Here is a 19737-nt window from a genome sequence, read left to right on the forward strand (position 1 = left end):
TAGAATACAAAAAAAAAAAAAAAAAAATCTTTCCATTTACAAAAACCCATTTTACCCAAAAAAGAACAATTAAAAACAAATAATATTTTTTTTTTCTTTTCTTTTTGAATCTAATAAATATTAACATATCAAACATTACAAACAAATTTGGTAAGTACCTATCGAACAAGAGTTTCTAATGTAAATCTTTGAGTTCGATATTGCCAATACCGTTCTTTATGTATAGGGTTGGTAGGTACCTACCTAACCTTGCAAAAATGATTATATTGACATACTGAACCAAAAATTTCACTCAAACTTGATTGAATTTTTAGTTGTTAAGGTAAAAAAAAAAAAGTAATGGCAAAGTTTAAAACCCTTGTTGAAAATTTTCTAGATGCAAAGAAGAAGAAGAATGTGAGTTAGAGAGAGTCAAATGTCAGAGAAGAGAGAGAGAGAGAGAGATGGGTAAATCAAGCTTTTAAAGGTAATATCAAATTTTGAAATCAAGTAATATGTGTTACATATAATATACTTCTCAGGAAAACAGAAATTAAATATGATTCTAAATTTTTCAAAATATTAAACATAGCTTTATATATAGGAAAATTTCCCTAATGATTACAGGCATTTTTGTTTATTTTGAAAGTGTTACAACCGTTGACAAAGCTATCACATAGTATTGACACTTTTAGAAGGATTTATCAATAATATACGGTAGCTCTGTCAACACATGTAACACTTTCGGCATTTTTGAAAACTCAGCAATTATTTCAGAGGCAACTGGCCTCTTAGATCACCATATCTCGCTCAAATCCCCTGGGTACATGCAATCCCCCACAAACCACATGTGCCAGGTACGTAGGGATAAATCCCTTGTCAATCACTGGTGGACTCAGTGAACCATTGATTTACCTTACAGAACAAATGCTGTTGGTTTCTTCCCAATCAGAGTATCTATAGTATATGCAGCCTGCCAGTAACAAGATACATATATAGAAATCAAGAGTGCTTAGCTCAGGAACCTTACAAGGACCAAAAAGGGTTTACCTTCTCCTTACAATGTTGACAAAAATAGAATTCTACATGGAAAAAGGAAAAAAAAAAAGAAAAAAGATGTGGACTCTTACGCACCAATATTGGCAAAGATCACTTCCAGTTGTTAGCGACAATGTCAGCCAAATCCACCACCCTTTGTGAGTAACCCCATTCATTATCGTACCAGGCAATCACCTTAACCATGTCATCACCCATCACCATTGTTAGTGAAGAGTCGACCGTTGAGGACACATCAGAGCACCTGAAGTCCACTGAAACAAGGGGTTCATCGCAGACAGAAAGGATGCCTTTTAACTCCTTATCGGCACTCTCCCTGAAGGCAGCATTGACCTCTTCAGCAAAGGTCTTCTTGGAGACCTGGACAACTAGGTCAACAACTGAGACATTAGGCGTGGGGACACGAAGAGCAATTCCATTGAGCTTACCCTTAAGGGTGGGAAGGACAAGGGCCACAGCTTTTGCGGCACCAGTAGAAGTTGGGACAATATTGAGGGCCGCAGCTCGTGCCCGCCGGAGGTCACGATGGCTCGCATCCAAAAGCCTTTGGTCCCCAGTGTAGGAGTGAGTGGTTGTCATGGTACCCTTGATGATGCCTGCCACATGTTTCATTATGAAGATGATCATGCCAAAAATTTCAGCAAAACTACACATATATAATATGGGGATCAACAATTCACATTGCTCTAAGGGCACTTTGCTTGCTACTACATGTAACTCAAGTTTTAGGTTTATATTTTTCAAACCTTATAACCATGGGACATACCCTACCCTCTAGAGAGTGGAAAAACACCAAGAAACCTACAACTTTGAAAAGGAATAATAGTGCTAGCCAAACAAGAGTCAACAATCCCTTCATATCTGCATACAAAGCAGGCAGAGTACACTTTCATATCTTCCTTCGGATTTCTTGAATCTGAACCTAAAATACAACAGTAATCCTAACTAGGGCGGGCATGGCATCTACATTCCTTTACAGATTTTCAATCTATGACACCTAATGTGATCAACTTGAATATAACTAAAATTCTCAAATTCTTTCAAACTAATACAATGATTTCCCTTCTATTAGGCTCCCAAAGTTGTGTATCACTTTCAATAAATATGTTTGATAGCCTAAGCAACTTAAGATAAAATAAGAAAAGCACATCCGAACTGACTCTGTTCCATAATTCCTAATAAAGCTAATATAATTAGAACTCCCAAACTAAATTGTAATTTCAGTTAATATTCTAACATTGTTGACATTTTTTACTTAGGGAACCATGATAGGGTTTTTCTTTTCCCGATATCTTCTGTATGACTATGAAGGAAGTACTTACCAAACTTCTGATCAAGGACTTTGACAAAGGGTGCAAGGCAGTTAGTGGTGCAAGATGCATTGCTGATGATGGGCTCGTCGGGGCTGTAGGCATCAGCATTCACTCCGACCACATAGGTGGGGATGTCTCCCTTTCCAGGGGCTGTGATCAGCACCTTCTTGGCCCCTGCCTGAATGTGTTTGCCTGCACCTTCCCTGTCCACGAACACACCTGTCCCTTCTATCACCAGATCAATTCCCATATCCCTTTAAAAAGAATAATATCCATCAGACTCAGTTGTATTGAATGCCTGTGGTTGTAGAGAATTGGAGGGAATGACTACTTACTTCCATGGGAGTTTGAGGGGATCACGGCTGGAAACAACCTTGATTGGCTTTCCATCAACAGAGATAATGTCGTCCCCAATGGGCTTGACATCGGCCTCGAAGATGCCAAGGGTGGAGTCATACTTGAGGAGGTGGGAGGCCTGCTTCACGCCTCCTGTGTCATTGATGGCAATAACATCCAATGGGGAGTCCTTTCTTCCATGCCAACACCTTAAGAAATTTCTCCCTATCCTCCCAAACCCATTGATTGCTACCTTCAGCTTTGCTTCTGGTACTCCTCTCTTGTAACCTCTCCCACCAATCTGACCCAAATTACAGTTTTACAAAACAAAATTAAGGAGCATCTTCTACTTATATTACCACTGGTACTGCGTACATCACTCCCCTTGTGGCTGTGTCTCCATCAATATATAAACACCCTTAATTACTGTCCACCTTGCTTACTACTGTAACATGCCATAAGCCTGGCTTATGTACAATTTCTAAGCAAAGTGTGCATTTTGTAATTAGGTCCACCAAACATTCATGGGGCCGGCGGCTCAAAAGAGTGACACTTGCTCTTTTTTTTCCCTGAATGTGGGCTCATTGGAGTATTTCATGATCATTTTCCTGGAGTTATGACAACTATTTTTGGCAGGTTATCGTCCATATTAGATTGATGGACTTTGAGCTCAACTTAGCAAGGATGAAGCCCAGCCCTTTCAAACTGATAGTCGACCAATTGACAGAACTATCTGCCAAAGAAGAAGTATCCTGTCACAGATTTGCATACAATGGGCGAAGGATACCATCTGGGCCAAACACAGATCTAATTTCTTTCTTGAAGACAACTACCTCATCTAGTCCACTATGTTTTATAGGAGAAAAAAACAAAAAAAAAAAACGACTGAAGAAACCTAGAGATATAATTTGATCACAGATGGTGTGTTTCTTATTTCCCCTGTATGGAAGGGAAGGCGTGGTACATGGAGCCCATGAGAAGAGAGATCTCCAATCTCAAATACATGATAGTATGATGATCTAATAATAGCCATTCTAAAATTTATTTTCTTGTATTTGAACTGCAAAATAAATAAATAAAGACATTAGAAAGAATGATTAAGATGGTCCAATCCAATGGCATTGACATGCTTTTTATGTAGTAGTAGTAAATTAGAGGGGAATGGTTGAGATGGTCCGAAGAGTGGTGGATCATGGATTCATGGTTCCATCAATGTTTAATTAGCTTATACAGAGTATAATTCAATCATGCATGTCTACGACACTTGAGACATATCAGATGTGGCACATTGGTGTCAAATTACACAACTAATAAGCTTAGCTAGGTAGATGAAGAGATTTGCAGGGAGAAACACTGAATTTGGAAGAATGGGTTAATGTAAAGAAAGAGAAACTCAATTGTCAATCAAATCAAATTAAATTAATATGAATAAGTAACATTTTGGAAGTAGTACTATAACTATAACTATATATAAAAGACAGTCAAGAGTAGTGAACAAACTCACCGCAGAGGCAGAGGTCTGGAAGGCAATGACAGATTGGAAATCATCGGAGATTTTTCTGGAGAAGGGAAGAGAAGCCAAAGAGGAGTTGCGGAGGCCGCCGCCACAGAATTCAGAGAGTCCCTTGCCCCCTCCACTTACCTGTCACCAATTAAACATTAAACATACACACATTTGTGAGATACTCACTACTCATGTCTTAAACAAACATATTATTATTATTACTATTGCTATTATTGAATTGAAATATATAATAAACAAAAGTGAAAGAAAAGGAGGGACCTGAAGAGAGGAATTGGCTACAGAGAGAGTAGCCGAAGCCATGGTGCGATTGATCTGTGTGAGAGTTGTAAGTTGTAAGTAGTAAGTTGTAACTTGTAAGGGAGGGAGAGAGAGAGAGAGAGAGAGAGAGTTGAGTGTGTGTGTGTGTGTTTGAAAGAAGAAGAGGGAATAAATGGGGAGGATGAGATTATGGATAACCTTCTGGATGAACGAATGGCTGTGGTTGTTGCTTGACTCTTCATTCCATTACCACACTATCATCATCATCACCAACACCATTCACGACTCTTCTTAATCTTCTTACCATACATCATCCTCTGTTCATCATTGTATTGGGCCTGGGCCAACTGTCAACGTTTTATTAACTATTTCCGATACCCATCACACCTTATTTATCGAACTGAATATGTCCCCCTTAATCCCAGTTCACTTACAATTAGCTAATAAAAAGGACTTATAAGGCCATGAATTTCCATCATCTTGATCATGGTATTCGCAATTAGTGGCTAGGATCAACTTCAGTTATTCAAGACCCACATATCAGGGTTTAATTCCCCGATTTAAGTAAAATTTGTACGAACTGAGTCCAAATAAAAAAATCATAAAATAAAATAAATAAATAAAATAAAAACGAGAGAATAAGAAAAATTTACATGAGATTCATTGCGAATTTATAGATTACATCTCCAAAATCCTGTTGAGCCAATCCACTAAAGTATAATATTGATTATTGTTGCACGGAAACATAACAAAAGTAAAGATTAAAATATATATATATATATATATATATATATATATATATATATATATATATATATATATATATATATAAATAAAACAAACACACAAGATTTACATTATTCAATAAATTGCCTACATCCACGGAGTAGGGGAAGAAAAAACCACTATTAACGATAAGTATTACAAACTCTCTGTCCGCAGTTGCAAAGAACATCACAAAGCAAAAACATAAGAAATCCTACTAAAAAATAAAATATATATATCCCAAAAAAATCACCTCGAGGCATTGCCCCTGAACCCCCATGTGGGCCTAATTGAGTAGCCTGGCCTGGGACACCCTTCGGGCCGAGCCCACTCCACATCGGGAATGGTCCCTTTCTAAATTGTCTTACCTCTTGAAGTTCAAGTCCAATTAGAATACTAGACATCTCACAAATATTATAAAATCTCTAACCCTATTTACAGATTTTCCCCTTCATTACTTCCTAACTCCATATTCTCCTCCATTATTTTCTATCCCTTTTACAATTTCGGTTCCCCCTTTAAATAGATAGAAACCTCCCCTATAAAAAGAATCTTAATTTAATTAAAATAGAAACTCTAAAAATTTTCAAGTTGTTTCAATACAATAACAATAAGAGTCCATCCAATTTTATTTTATTTTGAATTTTAATATTTTTAACCGAGGTATCAGAAACTCTTAAGGTATCCGGCTAATCTCAAGGCATGGGCAGACCCCTCCCCCAAATTTACCTTTCTAGTAAGATAGATCCAAATCACACCACATGACTATTTTTTAATTATGATTTCAATGAGATTTGAACCTAGGTAGTGGTTTCAACCCTCCACCCCTTTTACTAAGTTAGAACATAGATATTGGACTTCAATTTTGATCAAACAATTGATGGTTGGCTTCCCATAATTATAAAAAAGGACCAACTAGTTGTGCATCATCTAGTACCGTTTGCACCACTCGCCCTCTATTCTTATAATTGCACTCCCAAAAAACTTGTGTTGCCTTTCTTTTTCTTCACAAAAATCAGAGAGGAATTATAACTTTATAAACTCTAGATTTAGTTGTCAAAGCTCCATAACCACAAGTAAGGTAAAAATCTATAGGGACTCCAATTAATGATAGGTTTGGTGTAAAAAATTTCAAGAAATCGGGCTAATGATGAGTTCTTTATCTTCAGTATCAGTGTAAAATTCTTGTGGTTATAAAAAGGTAGATATGGGATGGAAATTACTTTTTTTTAAGAAAAAAAAACAATTTGGAGTCTAATTGGTACTAGTTGATGTGCAACTAGTTGGTCCCTATAAAAAAAAAAAAAAAAAAAGAAGAAAAATGCATGAATTTATTTTTGTATAGAACCCAGAAATCAGCTTGAAATCCACACGGGCCTGTTAGTGTAAGCCTGAGGATAGCCGACTTAAGGTCGGCACTAAGATGTATTTAATCTCCAACAGAAATGTGCCATGTAGGAATTATATTGTTATAGGAACAAGACGCGTCTCTGAACGGCAATCATCAATCAATTGATATACAACAGCAATTGTTAACAGCGAATCATAGATGTTTAACAACTTCCAACTGTTTTGAAATAAGGGTGGTTTGTAATAAATACGAAAAATCACGTCATGTGTCAAGTTGTGAAGAGGGTTCCTTGGAAATTTTGGAGTGGTCTGACCGTTTCAAAGTAAGTTCAAAATTTCAAAGATAGACAATACCTCCAACAACCGTTGGATCGAAAATACCTCCAAACCAAACAACCCATTTTTTGAATGCGTCTCTCTCTCTGTCTCTCTGACACAAACACAATCTTTCATTATCGCCCACAACTAATTAAGTAATAATGGTACGTAGTATATAGTAGCCAGAAACTAATGATGTGATGATTGAACAAGAGAATAGTAGTCTAGAATCTAGTGTGCTATGACATGGTAATTAATTAAAATAGAATAGAATAATGACGAAGAGTGTGATAGTAGTTGGTGTGGATGATAGTAAGGAGAGCTTCTACCCCTTGGAATGGACTCTTGACCATCTGCTTATTCCCACCGGCACCCAATCGGCCTCTCCCTTCAAGCTTATCATCCTTCATACCGTGCTTTCCATCCTCCAATTCTCTAGTCCTGGTAATCAAATTAATTTCCACTCTTTGCAATATTATTATCATTTCTTTTTTTAATTATTATACTTTACTTTGCTATATATTTATATACTTCATTAATCAATTTCTTTTCCTTTTTCTTTTTCTTTTTTTGAGGAAAAAAGGGATAGGAGATGTTCACCCAATGGTTAAATCAGATCTGAAGAAAATTGCAACACCAGTCTTGGAAAAAGCTAAAGAGCTTTGCCACAACAAATCAGTCTCTCTCTCTCTCTCTCTCTCTCTTTTCATGCATCTCTATGGCATTCATAAACAACTCAATTAACATAATTCATTCTACACATTCTTTAAAGGAAAATGATGACTCGTGGTTGCTTTAATGTTTTACTATTTAGGGGATCTCACAGAACAGAGCAATATGCCATTTTATAAACTGAATCAGAAGACTCTTCTTTAATTATACTAAAAGTTTATCTATCCCCTTTCCCTCACTTATCTTCTTATTAGATCTTGTTTTTTCTATTCAAGATTACGGATTTTGAAACGGAGCTGTGCGAAGGGGATGCTAGTAATGTGCTGTGCAAAGCGGTAGAGAAGCACCATGCAGACATGTTGGTTGTTGGCAGCCATGGCTATAGTATCTTCAAAAGGTAACAAAAATAAATAATTAATATTCCTTTTTCTGCTTAGGCGTCATTTTTATCTCTCTTCATCAAATCAATTTGATCATTATTATTGGCTCAGATTTAATAGAAAAATAGCCATGTACGTCATTTATATATAGTACTAATATATACATGACTTAATTAGTTCTTGTTCGACGTTTCCTCATATTTTACTTACAGGGTAATTCTAGGGAGTGTGAGTGACTACTGCGCACACCATGCCCACTGTAGCGTGTTGATTGTGAAGAAGCCAAAGATCAAGCATTGAACCGTACTACACACCAGCAGCTGGATATCAAATTTATTTTATTTATTTTTTTAAATAATTAATAGCCAAGAGAAGCACCAATTACCCATATGGGCATAAGAGTTGCATTTTCCACCACCCACCCCTAATATGTAATTTGAATTCAGAAATTAAGCATTAACTTGTAAAATCTTCATATATTTAATAATAATAACCATGGTTTTATCATGTCAGGACAATCCTAGTCCTAAATGGTTTGAAGACCTAGCTATATATTCTTAATAGCTTCAAACTTCCCAGACATCCATGTATGTACATATCTAAATGGGCTACAAAATGAAAGTTATCACTATAATATTCATAATGCATGGAATAGCTTTATTATGTGGTGCTGCAGGCCGAACCATTCAATTGTCTCACTAGAGTTGTTGCCCCAAATGTGGCTTAACTGAAAATGATGGGTCTTAGGTAAAATTTCTAGACCTTGTATTCCTTGAGAGAAGTACAACAACAAGATCCAATCATCTTCTGTGAGATTTGTCAATATGCCTACGAATACATCCAAGGATCAAGTTAGTTAGCAATCAATTGAGTTATGAGAAGATTTTATATATAAAAAAATGCATATTTTTACTTGCCTGTATGTCCTCTACAACCTGTCCGACAAGTCATAACTGTCCAGGTTCCTGTTCCATGTTTTGATTATCATGATTGTCTTGCCCAATATATATATATATATATATATATATAGGGTCCCGTTCAGTACCAAACATTTTGGCTAACCATTTTTGTCCTACATGGGTTAGAAGTTTTGGAATGGGCTGATTTTTGGTGAGGATGATCTTTACAGTGAGGAGATCATCCTCACCAAAAATCAGCCCATTCCATCCTCACAAAAAATCAGCCCATTCCAAAATTTCTAGCCCTATATTTACAAGTTGAAAAATCGTGGACCGTCCATTTTTTGTAAACCATTTTTGATAGGGTTAGAAGTTTTGGAATGGGCTGATTTTTGGTGAGGATGGTCTCTATGGTGAAAAGATCACCAAAAATCAGCCTATTCCAAAACTTCTAACCCATTTAGGCCAAAACACGTTTTGTAAAGCGTAGGGTGGTGAACGGGACCCATATATATATATGGGGGCGGTTCAAGGGCCATATGAAAAAACTTTCGTTTTTCAAAATAAGAGTCAGAGGTTTTGGATTGAGCTGATTTTTTGCAAGGATGGTCACTATGATGAAAAGATCATCCTCACAAAAAATCAGCTCAATTAGAAACTTCTAAATCCATCAAAAGTGATTTACAAATTAGTGATAAAAATTGGTAAAAAATCGACGGTCCACATTCTAAATCACTTTTAATGGGGTTAGAAGTTTCAGATTGGGTTGATTTTTTTTTTTTTGGATGATCTTCCCATCATAGAGATCATCCTCACATAAAATCAGCTCAATCCAAAATTTCTAACCCATATTTTAAAATTTTATTAAAAACGAAAGTTTTTACATATGTTTTCTCATATGGCCTTGAACCTGACCCCATATATATATATATATGGGGACAGTTCAACAGTCCTAAAGTTTGCCAAGTTTGGTGCCAAACATTTTTCAAAATATGGGTAAGAAGCTTTGGAATGAGCTGATTTGTTGTGAGGATGATCTCTTCACCGTAGAGATCATCCTCACAAAAAATCAGCCTATTCCAAAACTTCTAACCCCATCAAAAGTGATTTACAAAAAATGTTTGGCACCAAACTTGGCAAACTTTAAGGCTGCCGAACCGCTCCCTATATATATATATATATGGGTCAGGTTCAAAGGACAACCATTTCTACACACATATAGACAACGTGTTTTGTCTTATATGGGCAAAAATGTTTGGAATGGACTGATTTTTTGTGAGGATGATCTCTGTGATGAGGGGATCATCCTGGCAAAAAATCATCCCATTCCAAAACTTGTAACCCCATCAAAATGATTTACAAAAATTGGACGGTCTATAATTTTTCAACAAAAATTGGACGGTCTAGAAGTTTCATAATGAGCTGATTTTTGGCAAGGATGATCTCCTCATCACAGAGATCATCCTCACAAAAAATCAGTCCATTCCAAACATTTTTTCCCATATAAGACAAAACACGTTGTCTATATGTGTGTAGAAATGGTTGTCCTTTGAACCTGACCCTATATATATATATATATGTCCTAGTTTGTTAGGTTTTCCTACCTACATTCCCTTTGCACGCACCCGTCTTAAACAACTGTAGATAGACAGTAAATAAATACATTCCCTCGTCGCTACCTTCTTGGAGTTGGGAATAAGAGGTCTACATTTTCCATCCCGATTTTGCACAGTCAAGGTTTACCCACAGAATTGGCTCCTCACTACATAAGATACTCTTGACTTGTCAAGATGCACGGTCCTAAGTTAACTCTTATGGATTGCAGGAACTCTACGTAGGCCTCCACCCACACACCAACCAAGTAAATTTCTGGGATAAATCTCTGAGGGTGGCCCATAAGGAAGGGGGGGGGGGGGGGGGATGTTCCAACACCAGACACCAGACATCCCCTTCTGCTTCCATAGGGGCATGGTCTTGGCCATCTCACCAACCCATGGGGTTGTAAGCAGGAGTCGTAGAGTTAATTTTGACTTGGAACTTAGTTCATTGGATATTCAATATTTTGTTACCTCGTAATGGGAAACATATGATCTCTCTTGGTTGGTCAGAGGATACGATAACAGCAATGTAGCATGATTCAACTGGATTTTCAATGAGAATCCTCAGACTTTTTGGTCATTCAATATCTATAGCTATATTGCATATGCTTGGCATATGGATCTTCATTCAGTATTTTTTGTTACAATAGCTCCCTACTCACCGGTGTTTATTATGTTTGAAATATTCCAGTGTTGGTTAATTGGACTAAATAGGGAGTGCATGCAAACCTACTAGTATGCTAAAAAAGAAAAATGCTGAAGTGACTTCCTACAACATTGTGATGACGTAGAGGTGTGCTCAGAACCAGAGATGCTTTTCTTCAGGATACAAATGAAAAGCATCTATGGTTCTGAGCACACCTCCATGTCAACTCAGTATTGAATGCAGTGTCTTGTACAATCACTCTAGCATTGTTCATGCAAAAAAATCAAGATAACTTCAGCATAGATGTCATAGCCCAATAAAGATAGATAAAAAAGTGATTGACGAAGATGAATACCTCAAAGAAATTAGGGCCAAAATTCGGGTTGTTGTCATCATGTCAATTTCTCACGGCATCTCCCAACAACTTAAAGGAGTAGAGCATATGTGTGTGTGTGTGTGTGTGTGTGTGTGTGACAGAGAGAGAGAGAGAGAGGAGAGAGAGAGAGAGGGTGGGGCCTAACTTTTATCTTATGTATATACGAAGTGAGGAGTCAACCAACCTATTAATCCGCCCCTTAGCGGGTTAGGATATTGCAACACTTTTTTTTCTTATTTGACTTGTAGAGTTGCTTGTCATGGTCAGTGCAGGATATATTTCAAGCTTGGGCTGCTTGGACTTGTAGAATTATAAACTTTATAAATTTATTTTAATTAAAAATAATTATTTTTATAATTTTTTAATATAAATTTATTATATTTATATATGTATTTAGTGTAATTATATATTTATTAAGGTATTCTAATAATTTTTTATACATTCTGGGTGCATTATCAATATTAAGGGTATTTTGATCATTTTATCAGGATCTAATAATAAAAAGCTATCAAACGAACATGCTTTTTTGATTTCTGTGTTTATGTAACAAATAAGTTTCTGCTGGATATAACTTTTCAGTTTCCAGACTTCTGCTTCTTCTAGAAGTCAGTTTCTAGAGCTGAAACTGGCTTCTGTAAAGAACAGACCCTAAGAGTCTTCTTTTGAATGTCATCCCCTTTGTCATTTGTTGGGGGATTTGTAAGAAGCATCTTGAGGCTGTGAAAGTATCGATCTTAGGAGTTTTGTCTTTTTGTACAAGGTTTTTAGGGAGTTCAAGGGGATTTTTGAAGATTTATTAGTTAGGTGGGACTTACGTTTCTTCTTCTTAATGTTGGTTTGTCTTTCTGTATTAGCTGTTCAACTCAGGCACTTTAATGAAATCATAATCTTTGCTTATGTGAGAGAGAGAGAGAGAGGACCGGGTTCATCGCAAATTTGGTGTTTATGTCTCTCTTGCAGTGTTCTCTTTTTACAAAACATGATAGCCCCAAGGCCATTTTCCCCCTTTGGACATTCACAGAATCATTCTTCGTATTCATGACAATCAATACCTCGAGATTTGCATTAAATAAACCTTAGGTATATGCTAATTAATACCTCGACCTGTATCAGACCAACCCTGGGAAATTGGGCATTCAGTTTCTATGCTTGTTTTGACCCTCAAAACATGCCTGTCCAGGTTTCTGAAAAGGGTCTCAGATTGACTTTAGGGCATGGCCTCCACTGAAGCTCCCTGGGTGTGATGGGTCCCAACCCAGCTCCTATGAAAATGCTTTATGAGATAGAAAGACACCACAGTCGACATTACCAATAAATGATACCAAAAAAAAAGAAAGAATTATTGAGGGTCTGTTAAAAAGCTAATTTGCTAATTCATTATTTCAGCAGTCATTTATATCCCCCTTGCCGCTAAATAGTTGTAACCAACATCAAAATGCATTGAAACAGAAACCTACACCAAAATAACATACAAGTGTGACATATTGAAGCTCCAACTTGAGAAGATAAATTTTAAAGATCGTTGAACTCTACCTCCAGTGGAGACATTTCCACTTGAGGTGGGGCGGTGCTTGTGCTTGAGCCACTTCTTGCCTTGTCCAAAGCAGTTTTTAATCCCAATTGTTGTAGCTGGTGGACAACATGTGACATCCTTGGCCGCACAGAAGGGACGTGTTGTGTGCAAGAATATATGAGGTCCACCACCTTTTGTATCACCCCAAGTTCAGGAATGTCAGAGATGAGTGGATCCAAGAGATCCGGGTAGCGGTGAGACTGCACTAGTGGTGTGGCCCATTCAAATATACTCTGCCAACCCACAGAATCAATCGACTGGGTAGGCCTACGCCCGCTAACAATTTCAAGCAGCAGCACTCCAAAGCTATAAACATCACTCTTTGTAGTGAGCTCATTTCTGTACACAAATTCAGGAGCAAGGTAGCCATATGTAGCAGCCATCACTGTCCTTTCGTGCATCACTTCCCATGGAATGAACTTTGATAGGCCTACTCCCATTAGATGTGCACCGAACTCTTCATCAAGCAATACATTGCTGGCACGGATGTCCCGGTGCACCACATGTGGCTTCACCTTGTCATGCAAGAACCTGTTTTTGGGAGGTGAACAAGTTGCAGAAAGATATGAGAGTAAAAAACACATAAAAAGAGTTTCCCAGAAAGAAGTTTGTTATTCTAAACATACACAAGAAATTGGCACTTAAGTGACCAAACCATGCAAAGCAGGGATAAATTATTCCAAAGAGGGAATGACAAACCTCAAAGAAATAAACAGTAGTACATGATATTTTATTTTTCTACACTTGCCTCAACAGAAGATGTTGCCCAAAATAGAGTTGAATGGCGAAATAGAGCTCAACTCTTTCTTTGTATTTCCAATTTTTTTTTTTTGCATGGTTTTTTAGTATGACATCAAGTTTATTCCTAGGTGGCTCTAGGCCCAGATACAAGATCTAGAAGGGTTAGCAGTTTTTCATGCAACTCAAAAGGTACACTGAAGCAGAGCCAAGGAGTATGTTGCACCACAATAATGGTAATCGCTGAACTGAAAAAATGTGAAAAGCAATTGAGTAGGTCAACGTACCACCTCGGTGAGAAGGTAAAGTCCATGTGTTTTAACACTAAAGAGTACAGACCTGGGATCAAACCCAGACTTCACACTTTAACATAGCAGGGGAAAAAAAGTAGAATGGGATCTTTAGTTCTAAAACAAAACCAAAATCATAGATTGAATGTAGTAAATCTTAACAAGCCAATACAAGAACCTAGCAGCCAGCAAAGTTACATTCAACTCAGAAATATTTATCGTTGGACCAGAATCTTTATTGAACGACATTCCAATGGAATTAACATCACTCATAACCCCATACCTCACTAATCCCAAGAGACTCATAATTTATGATTTTTCTATAATTTGACTAATAATATAAAAAAATTGATGGTATCTTAACCACCAATTAATGTGTTCATTCTAAGGAATTTCTCATATAATATGTCATCAAGAATCAGGATTTAAGTGATCCATATTTTTTTTATATTACCCTTTGGGTAAATCATTGAAATAAACGTCTCGACTAGAATCTGATAGGCCTTTACGCATGTTTCATTCTGGCATTTAATCAGGATTTAAGTGATCCATATTTTTTTTTATTACCCTTTGGGTTAATCATTGAAATAAACGTCTCGACTAGGATCTGATAGGCCTTTACACATGTTTCATTCTGGCATTTATAGCCAACTAAAATTTCTTAGGAACTAAAAGACTGAATGAACAATGTTGTTAAATAGCGTATGCGACCATGTGCAACCAGCACATGCTGTTAACATATGTCATTTCTCACATCGTATATGTGGAGGCATATGCTGCAAGGAAAAAAATGCAGAAAATGTTTAAATCTTGATTCTTGAGTACTTTTCTTTTCTTTTGAGTCTTGTGAGTAAGAGAGTGACTTAAGTTGAGACTTGAACTTTGAGATTAATAGTGTAGAGTAGAAATTAGAGAATATTTATAATTATGTGAGAATGTATTAGAAAATGTAATGAGATTTAATGGTTGGAGGCTTTGTGAGAGTAAGAAAGAGATTAAAAGGTAGAAGAGATGCTGTGAAAGGAGTATGGAGGTAGAAGTAGGATATTTATAAGAGAAAAATGAGTTTATGCTATAAAAAAAAAAGAAGTAAATCTGTGTCCAAACAGTATGCATATTGTGTAGATAGCATACTTTTATATATGCGATGGTAGCATATGCATAATACAGTTTGGAAATGGCATATGTGATCGCATTTGACAACACTGTATGAATTGGAAGTGGCAAGACATCACATCATCAACTAAGACTATCTAATTATCAAACTTAGCAAACTACTGTCTTTCCCACTTTCTCCTAGGATTAAACTCAGCTATTTTGAAGGTTCCCGGTAGCTTAGTTGGTAAAATCTATGGGTGACGATGTTCCCTCCATCCCCAAGTGATTGATCTCATTAAAGAAGCATTTCAATAATAATAAAATCAGCTATTTTTGGTTCAGTAAGGAGAGAGAGGGTAGTCCGAAAATGAGGTAAATTCAGGACTATTAGCAGGAAAACAGATAACTCACCCTCCACAATCAGGTAAATTGTAAGAGGCTTTGTGATTCCTGCAATAAGGTAGTCCTAGAAAAATCCAACACAGAATACTAAATATCTCAAAAAAATCAAATTTCTTGTCCATGAAGACTTTGAAGACCCAGAAGAAGTATAATCAAACTAAATGTTGTAGTAGTTTTTTTTTTTTTTTGGATAAGTATAAGATTTTATAAATGTTGAAGTAGTTAGCAGTCTACAAAGGAGGTTGGGGCAGTTACAAGATTTATTCCCCCTCCTAAAGTGTCAACAGAGAGAGGAAGGACATGGAGAAATTGTATTTTTACTTCTTTTGATTTTGATCAATAAAAGATGGATTTATTAATGAAAGGGTGAAACCCTAAGAAAAAAAATGATAGATTTAGTGACAGATCCTCATAAAGACCCATTACAATGGATAAGAAAATAGGAGCATATGAATATGACACTATAATATTATACTTATCAAAAATATATATATATATATATGAGACTATAAGAAACAGATACTACAAACTGATTCTCCCATTTGAAAACAAAGTAGTCGAACTAGATGCCCTTGAAATAGCCTACACATCTGAAGCTTCGGTCTTCAACACTATTGGGTCCACATTATCCTCCTTGTTTTCAAATACTAAATTATTCATTTACTTCCATATAGATCAGGAAATGGAAAATGGGAGGATTCAACAGAAAATATTACCCTTAGGGTATGTGTTTCCTAATACAAATTTAGGTGCATTAGGTTTGTCATCCTCTCCTCCCCTTGACTTTTCCTTTTCCCTTCTTTCCCCTTTTATTCCTCCAACACTCTTTTACATTTTACTAGCCCGGATGGAACTCTAATTGAACTAATGAAGGTTCGATTTGGACATCAAATTTGTCTTCTAATTAAAAGACCCTTATTAGAGATTTCTCCCAAGAGATGAGGGTGATGAATTCAAATACCATTGTTTGCTTGGAAGAATCTCTGCTAATGCAAAGACCATGGAGGTTTGGGGTTTAGAAAGTTCAGTAACATGAACAAAGCTCTCTTAAGCACGAAGTTGTGGAGATTTGAATAGAATCGAAAGAATTGTGGTGCAAGACAATCAAAACAGGTATGGTGCCAAAATGGGGGGAGAAGACCAATGTCCCATCTGGTCCCTATGGTTTTGGGGTTTGGAGGGGGATTTTTTTATGTCATCGATGAATTCATGAAAGGTGTCTCCTATCTCATTGAGAAAAGTGCACAATTAATTTGGAATATCTGTGTGGGGAGGAGCCATTGAAGAAGACATTTCCATCCATCTTCAAAATTTCAAATGTTATGACAGACGGTGTGGGTGAAGGATTGTGGAAATTGGAAAATGGCCACCCTTCATGGGACCTAGAGTTCAGCAGAAACTTCAATGACTGGGGGTAGAATCCATAGAGGAGGATGACAAAAGGATTGGGAGATGGAACTTAAGCTGAGACCTTATTGATCATATGTTCCTATTCTAAGCTACTATGGAAGTTGTTCAAAGCTAGTTTGAAGCTACAATCCCTACCAAAGTTTCGTTCTTTATGTGGACCAATTCTTAGTAAAAATTTTATCATAGATAATTTGCTTAAAAGAAAGAAGATAATCTTTATATCTCATGTAACAATCATCTCTTCCCCTATTAAAGCATTTGCAGGGTCTTTTTTTTTTTTTTTTTTTCTGATAGGTAAAATCAAAATTTATTAAAAAGAACAGAGGCTAAGCAGCCAAAAGAACAGTGATGTTGGTCAAGGAAAAGAGCCCCCACCTAGAAATGGTGGTAGGTACTAGATGGAACAGAGTCTAAGTGGTATCTATCCAAACAAAAAGAGCTAACTATTCTATATGTGACCATGAATCATGCAGATAATACCTCAAGCATCATTCACAGAATAAGGGAGTTCAAGGTGAGTTTTGGACATTAAAACTCTAAATGTAACACAGAGTGTGACTAAAGAAGAAAGTGATCAGTATATTTTCATGTTAGTAACATGGGTATTAAAACATCACACCATAAAAAACCACTGGAGCAATATACAAGAAGTGCTAACTGAGGGTTTTGTATCATCTAGTACCAACTGTTTTTATGCCATTTTTTTGTTATCAATAATTGATATAAATAAATGTTGGTTACCTTAAATTAAATTCATTGAGTCAAGGAAAATTACAAGAAAAAAGAAATGTACATCACTTAGGAAGGAAGAAATCAAATTAAGATATTCTAATAGAAGATACATACTAAAACACTAATATCAATATCAAATAATAATAATTAACTGAGGGGTTTCTTATTTCTTATAAAGCAATGTGAGTAGGTAATAAAAGCAAGGTGTTTCTGATATGAAATATCATATAGGAAATAACTGCAATTTCAGATGAACATTTCACTTGTACCACAAGAAGGTTAAAAGTTTCTACATACGCAATTCCTCGAGCAAGAGTGGTAGCAACTCTCATTCTCATTGCCCAATCCAAGCTCCTACCTCCCCTTGGTATGTGGTGTAGCCATCTATCCAAGGGTCCATTAGCAACAAACTCATAAACAATATAACGATCACCATGATCATAGCAACATCCTTTTAGGGCCACAAGATTAGGATGATGAAGCCTTGCAACTCTTCCAATCTCAGAATAAAATTCCTTCTTTCTTTGAAAACTAGATCTCTTCAACCTCTTGATTGCTACCCTCGATCCATCAGGTAGAAGCCCACTATATGTGCCACCTGTCTTGGCATCTCCAATAAGCCGATTTCCTTCACTAAAATTCTTTGTAATTGACCTGAGCTCCTCATTTGTGAAGATCTTCCATGATGGGGGGACCAATGCAGATGTAGAAGGATTAGATACTTTGTGTGGCCTTCGACGCCTTTTGCTCCGCTTATATGCAAGTAGCCAAATCACGACAATCAATGTCGTGCAAAGAATCAACCCGCTAACAACAGAAAGTATGATAAAATATTCCTTGTGGCAGTGCTTGTGGTGACATTTGTTCTCTGTGGGAAAGGAAAGGATAGCACAATAAGATAAGAGAATCAAGATAGGTAATAACAATAAGAAGAAGAAGAAGAAGATTAATGAGTTACCTAACCTACCTATATGAAGCATGCATATGAAGTCATGTGATGTGTTGCACCTCTCACCCAAAAGTGTGAGAGGGCGCCGGCGAGTCACCAATGTGCACAATGTATTATCAATGGGAATGTGATGATTCGTCTGGTGGAGGTTGGAAGAATTGAAGATTGAGTCATTCCATCGCGACATATTGTCAGACCAATTCCAAGTGAAACCAATGGAAGAATTGAAAAATCGGCCCCCAACCCAGCAATTATTACATAGCTTCTGGGCAACTTTTAGTTCCTGAAACGAAGTGAGAGCTGCCAAGTGACCACCTTGATGATGTTGATTACAGACTGACTCTGAGTCCTCCCAAGAATAGGAGCCTGGTAATTGTCCAAAGCATTTGTTCATAGTTGGCCCAATTACCCAACCAGCTGGGCATACTCGTTCCGTTGCAGCTGTTAATTAAGCAAATGTAACAACAACAACAACAACATTACTTCTAATTTTATTTTATTTTAGGGCATCATGTATCTATCCATTCTCAACTCAGAAATCATACTTATAACTAACTACAATTAGAGAAATGACATTTGATTTGGGGGGGAAAGGAGACAATTTATAACTCACTGTTATTTGCCCTAACGAGAGTGGTGAGATACAAGGCCAAGTAGTAGAGGATTAGGGCTCTGCCCATGCCCATTGATTGATGTGCGCGAATCAAATAAAGCAACCGTCCCTCTCAAGGCCTCCTCCTCCTGCAATTGCTCATCTTCACTATGCACAGCCACAGCCGCGCCCCGCTGCAGAAGACACTCCACTCCAATATATAATTGTGTCGTGCTGGAGTAACTTCAAGATTGCCCCCCTCATATCCCACATCTAGGAACCATAGATGCCTTTCACTCGTATCTTGAGGAAAAAAGATCCCGTACACTTTCACGTCAGGGTGTGTGATGTGAGGTCCAAGTATTGAGATCTTTCAGCATTATTCCATATTATATATCGCTGTATCATATCATATTCTGATGAATAATAGTGAAGTGACCTGAGCCTATAACCTCATATCTCGATGAAAAGTATCTATGGTT

General features: G+C 36.9%; 3 protein-coding genes across 4 annotated transcripts; 1 reads left to right on the forward strand and 2 right to left on the reverse strand.

Moving 5' to 3' along the window:
- Nucleotides 1-953: 953 nt before the first annotated feature.
- LOC147395185 (glyceraldehyde-3-phosphate dehydrogenase A, chloroplastic) lies at nucleotides 954-4629 on the reverse strand. The gene is made up of 5 exons (XM_086454062.1): nucleotides 4468-4629; nucleotides 4189-4326; nucleotides 2684-2985; nucleotides 2358-2602; nucleotides 954-1631 (listed from the first exon to the last, which is right to left on the reverse strand). The coding sequence occupies exons 1-5, from the start codon at nucleotides 4507-4509 to the stop codon at nucleotides 1129-1131; spliced, it is 1230 nt and encodes a 409-aa protein (XP_086310188.1). The 5' UTR covers nucleotides 4510-4629; the 3' UTR covers nucleotides 954-1128.
- Nucleotides 4630-7017: 2388 nt separating this feature from the next.
- Nucleotides 7018-8431, forward strand: LOC147395186 (universal stress protein A-like protein). The gene is made up of 4 exons (XM_086454604.1): nucleotides 7018-7344; nucleotides 7484-7578; nucleotides 7848-7969; nucleotides 8165-8431. The coding sequence occupies exons 1-4, from the start codon at nucleotides 7176-7178 to the stop codon at nucleotides 8250-8252; spliced, it is 474 nt and encodes a 157-aa protein (XP_086310730.1). The 5' UTR covers nucleotides 7018-7175; the 3' UTR covers nucleotides 8253-8431.
- A 4359-nt stretch (nucleotides 8432-12790) lies between these two features.
- Nucleotides 12791-19522, reverse strand: LOC147395187 (protein kinase family protein / C-type lectin domain-containing protein). 2 transcript variants are annotated; one of them, XM_086453763.1, is made up of 4 exons: nucleotides 19277-19522; nucleotides 18673-19104; nucleotides 18012-18582; nucleotides 12791-13575 (listed from the first exon to the last, which is right to left on the reverse strand). In XM_086453763.1, exons 1-4 carry the CDS (start codon nucleotides 19347-19349, stop codon nucleotides 12984-12986), a joined length of 1668 nt encoding a protein of 555 aa, XP_086309889.1. In that variant the 5' UTR covers nucleotides 19350-19522; the 3' UTR covers nucleotides 12791-12983. The 2 variants fall into 2 exon arrangements, with proteins under 2 accessions (XP_086309889.1, XP_086309890.1); XM_086453764.1 differs by having other exon boundaries at nucleotides 18682-19104; nucleotides 19277-19519.
- Nucleotides 19523-19737: the final 215 nt, after the last annotated feature.

This window comes from Akebia trifoliata, chromosome 9 (assembly GCF_017979445.1).
Source record: "Akebia trifoliata isolate Shusen 1 chromosome 9, ASM1797944v1, whole genome shotgun sequence".
Classification (NCBI taxonomy): Eukaryota; Viridiplantae; Streptophyta; class Magnoliopsida; order Ranunculales; family Lardizabalaceae; genus Akebia; species Akebia trifoliata.

Coding starts and splice junctions, on each gene's coding strand:
- LOC147395186 (XM_086454604.1), top strand. CDS start 7,176: ATGACGAAGAGTGTGATAGTAGTTGGTGTGGATGATAGTAAGGAGAGC. Junction 7,345..7,483: donor CCTCCAATTCTCTAGTCCTG/GTAATCAAATTA, acceptor TGAGGAAAAAAG/GGATAGGAGATGTTCACCCA. Junction 7,579..7,847: donor AGCTTTGCCACAACAAATCA/GTCTCTCTCTCT, acceptor TTTCTATTCAAG/ATTACGGATTTTGAAACGGA.
- LOC147395185 (XM_086454062.1), bottom strand. CDS start 4,509: ATGGCTTCGGCTACTCTCTCTGTAGCCAATTCCTCTCTTCAG. Junction 2,986..4,188: donor TCCAGACCTCTGCCTCTGCG/GTGAGTTTGTTC, acceptor AATTTGGGTCAG/ATTGGTGGGAGAGGTTACAA. Junction 1,632..2,357: donor AGTCCTTGATCAGAAGTTTG/GTAAGTACTTCC, acceptor AACATGTGGCAG/GCATCATCAAGGGTACCATG.
- LOC147395187 (XM_086453763.1), bottom strand. CDS start 19,349: ATGGGCATGGGCAGAGCCCTAATCCTCTACTACTTGGCCTTGTATCTC. Junction 19,105..19,276: donor TCTCGTTAGGGCAAATAACA/GTGAGTTATAAA, acceptor CTTAATTAACAG/CTGCAACGGAACGAGTATGC. Junction 18,583..18,672: donor GCTTCATATAGGTAGGTTAG/GTAACTCATTAA, acceptor CCTTTCCCACAG/AGAACAAATGTCACCACAAG.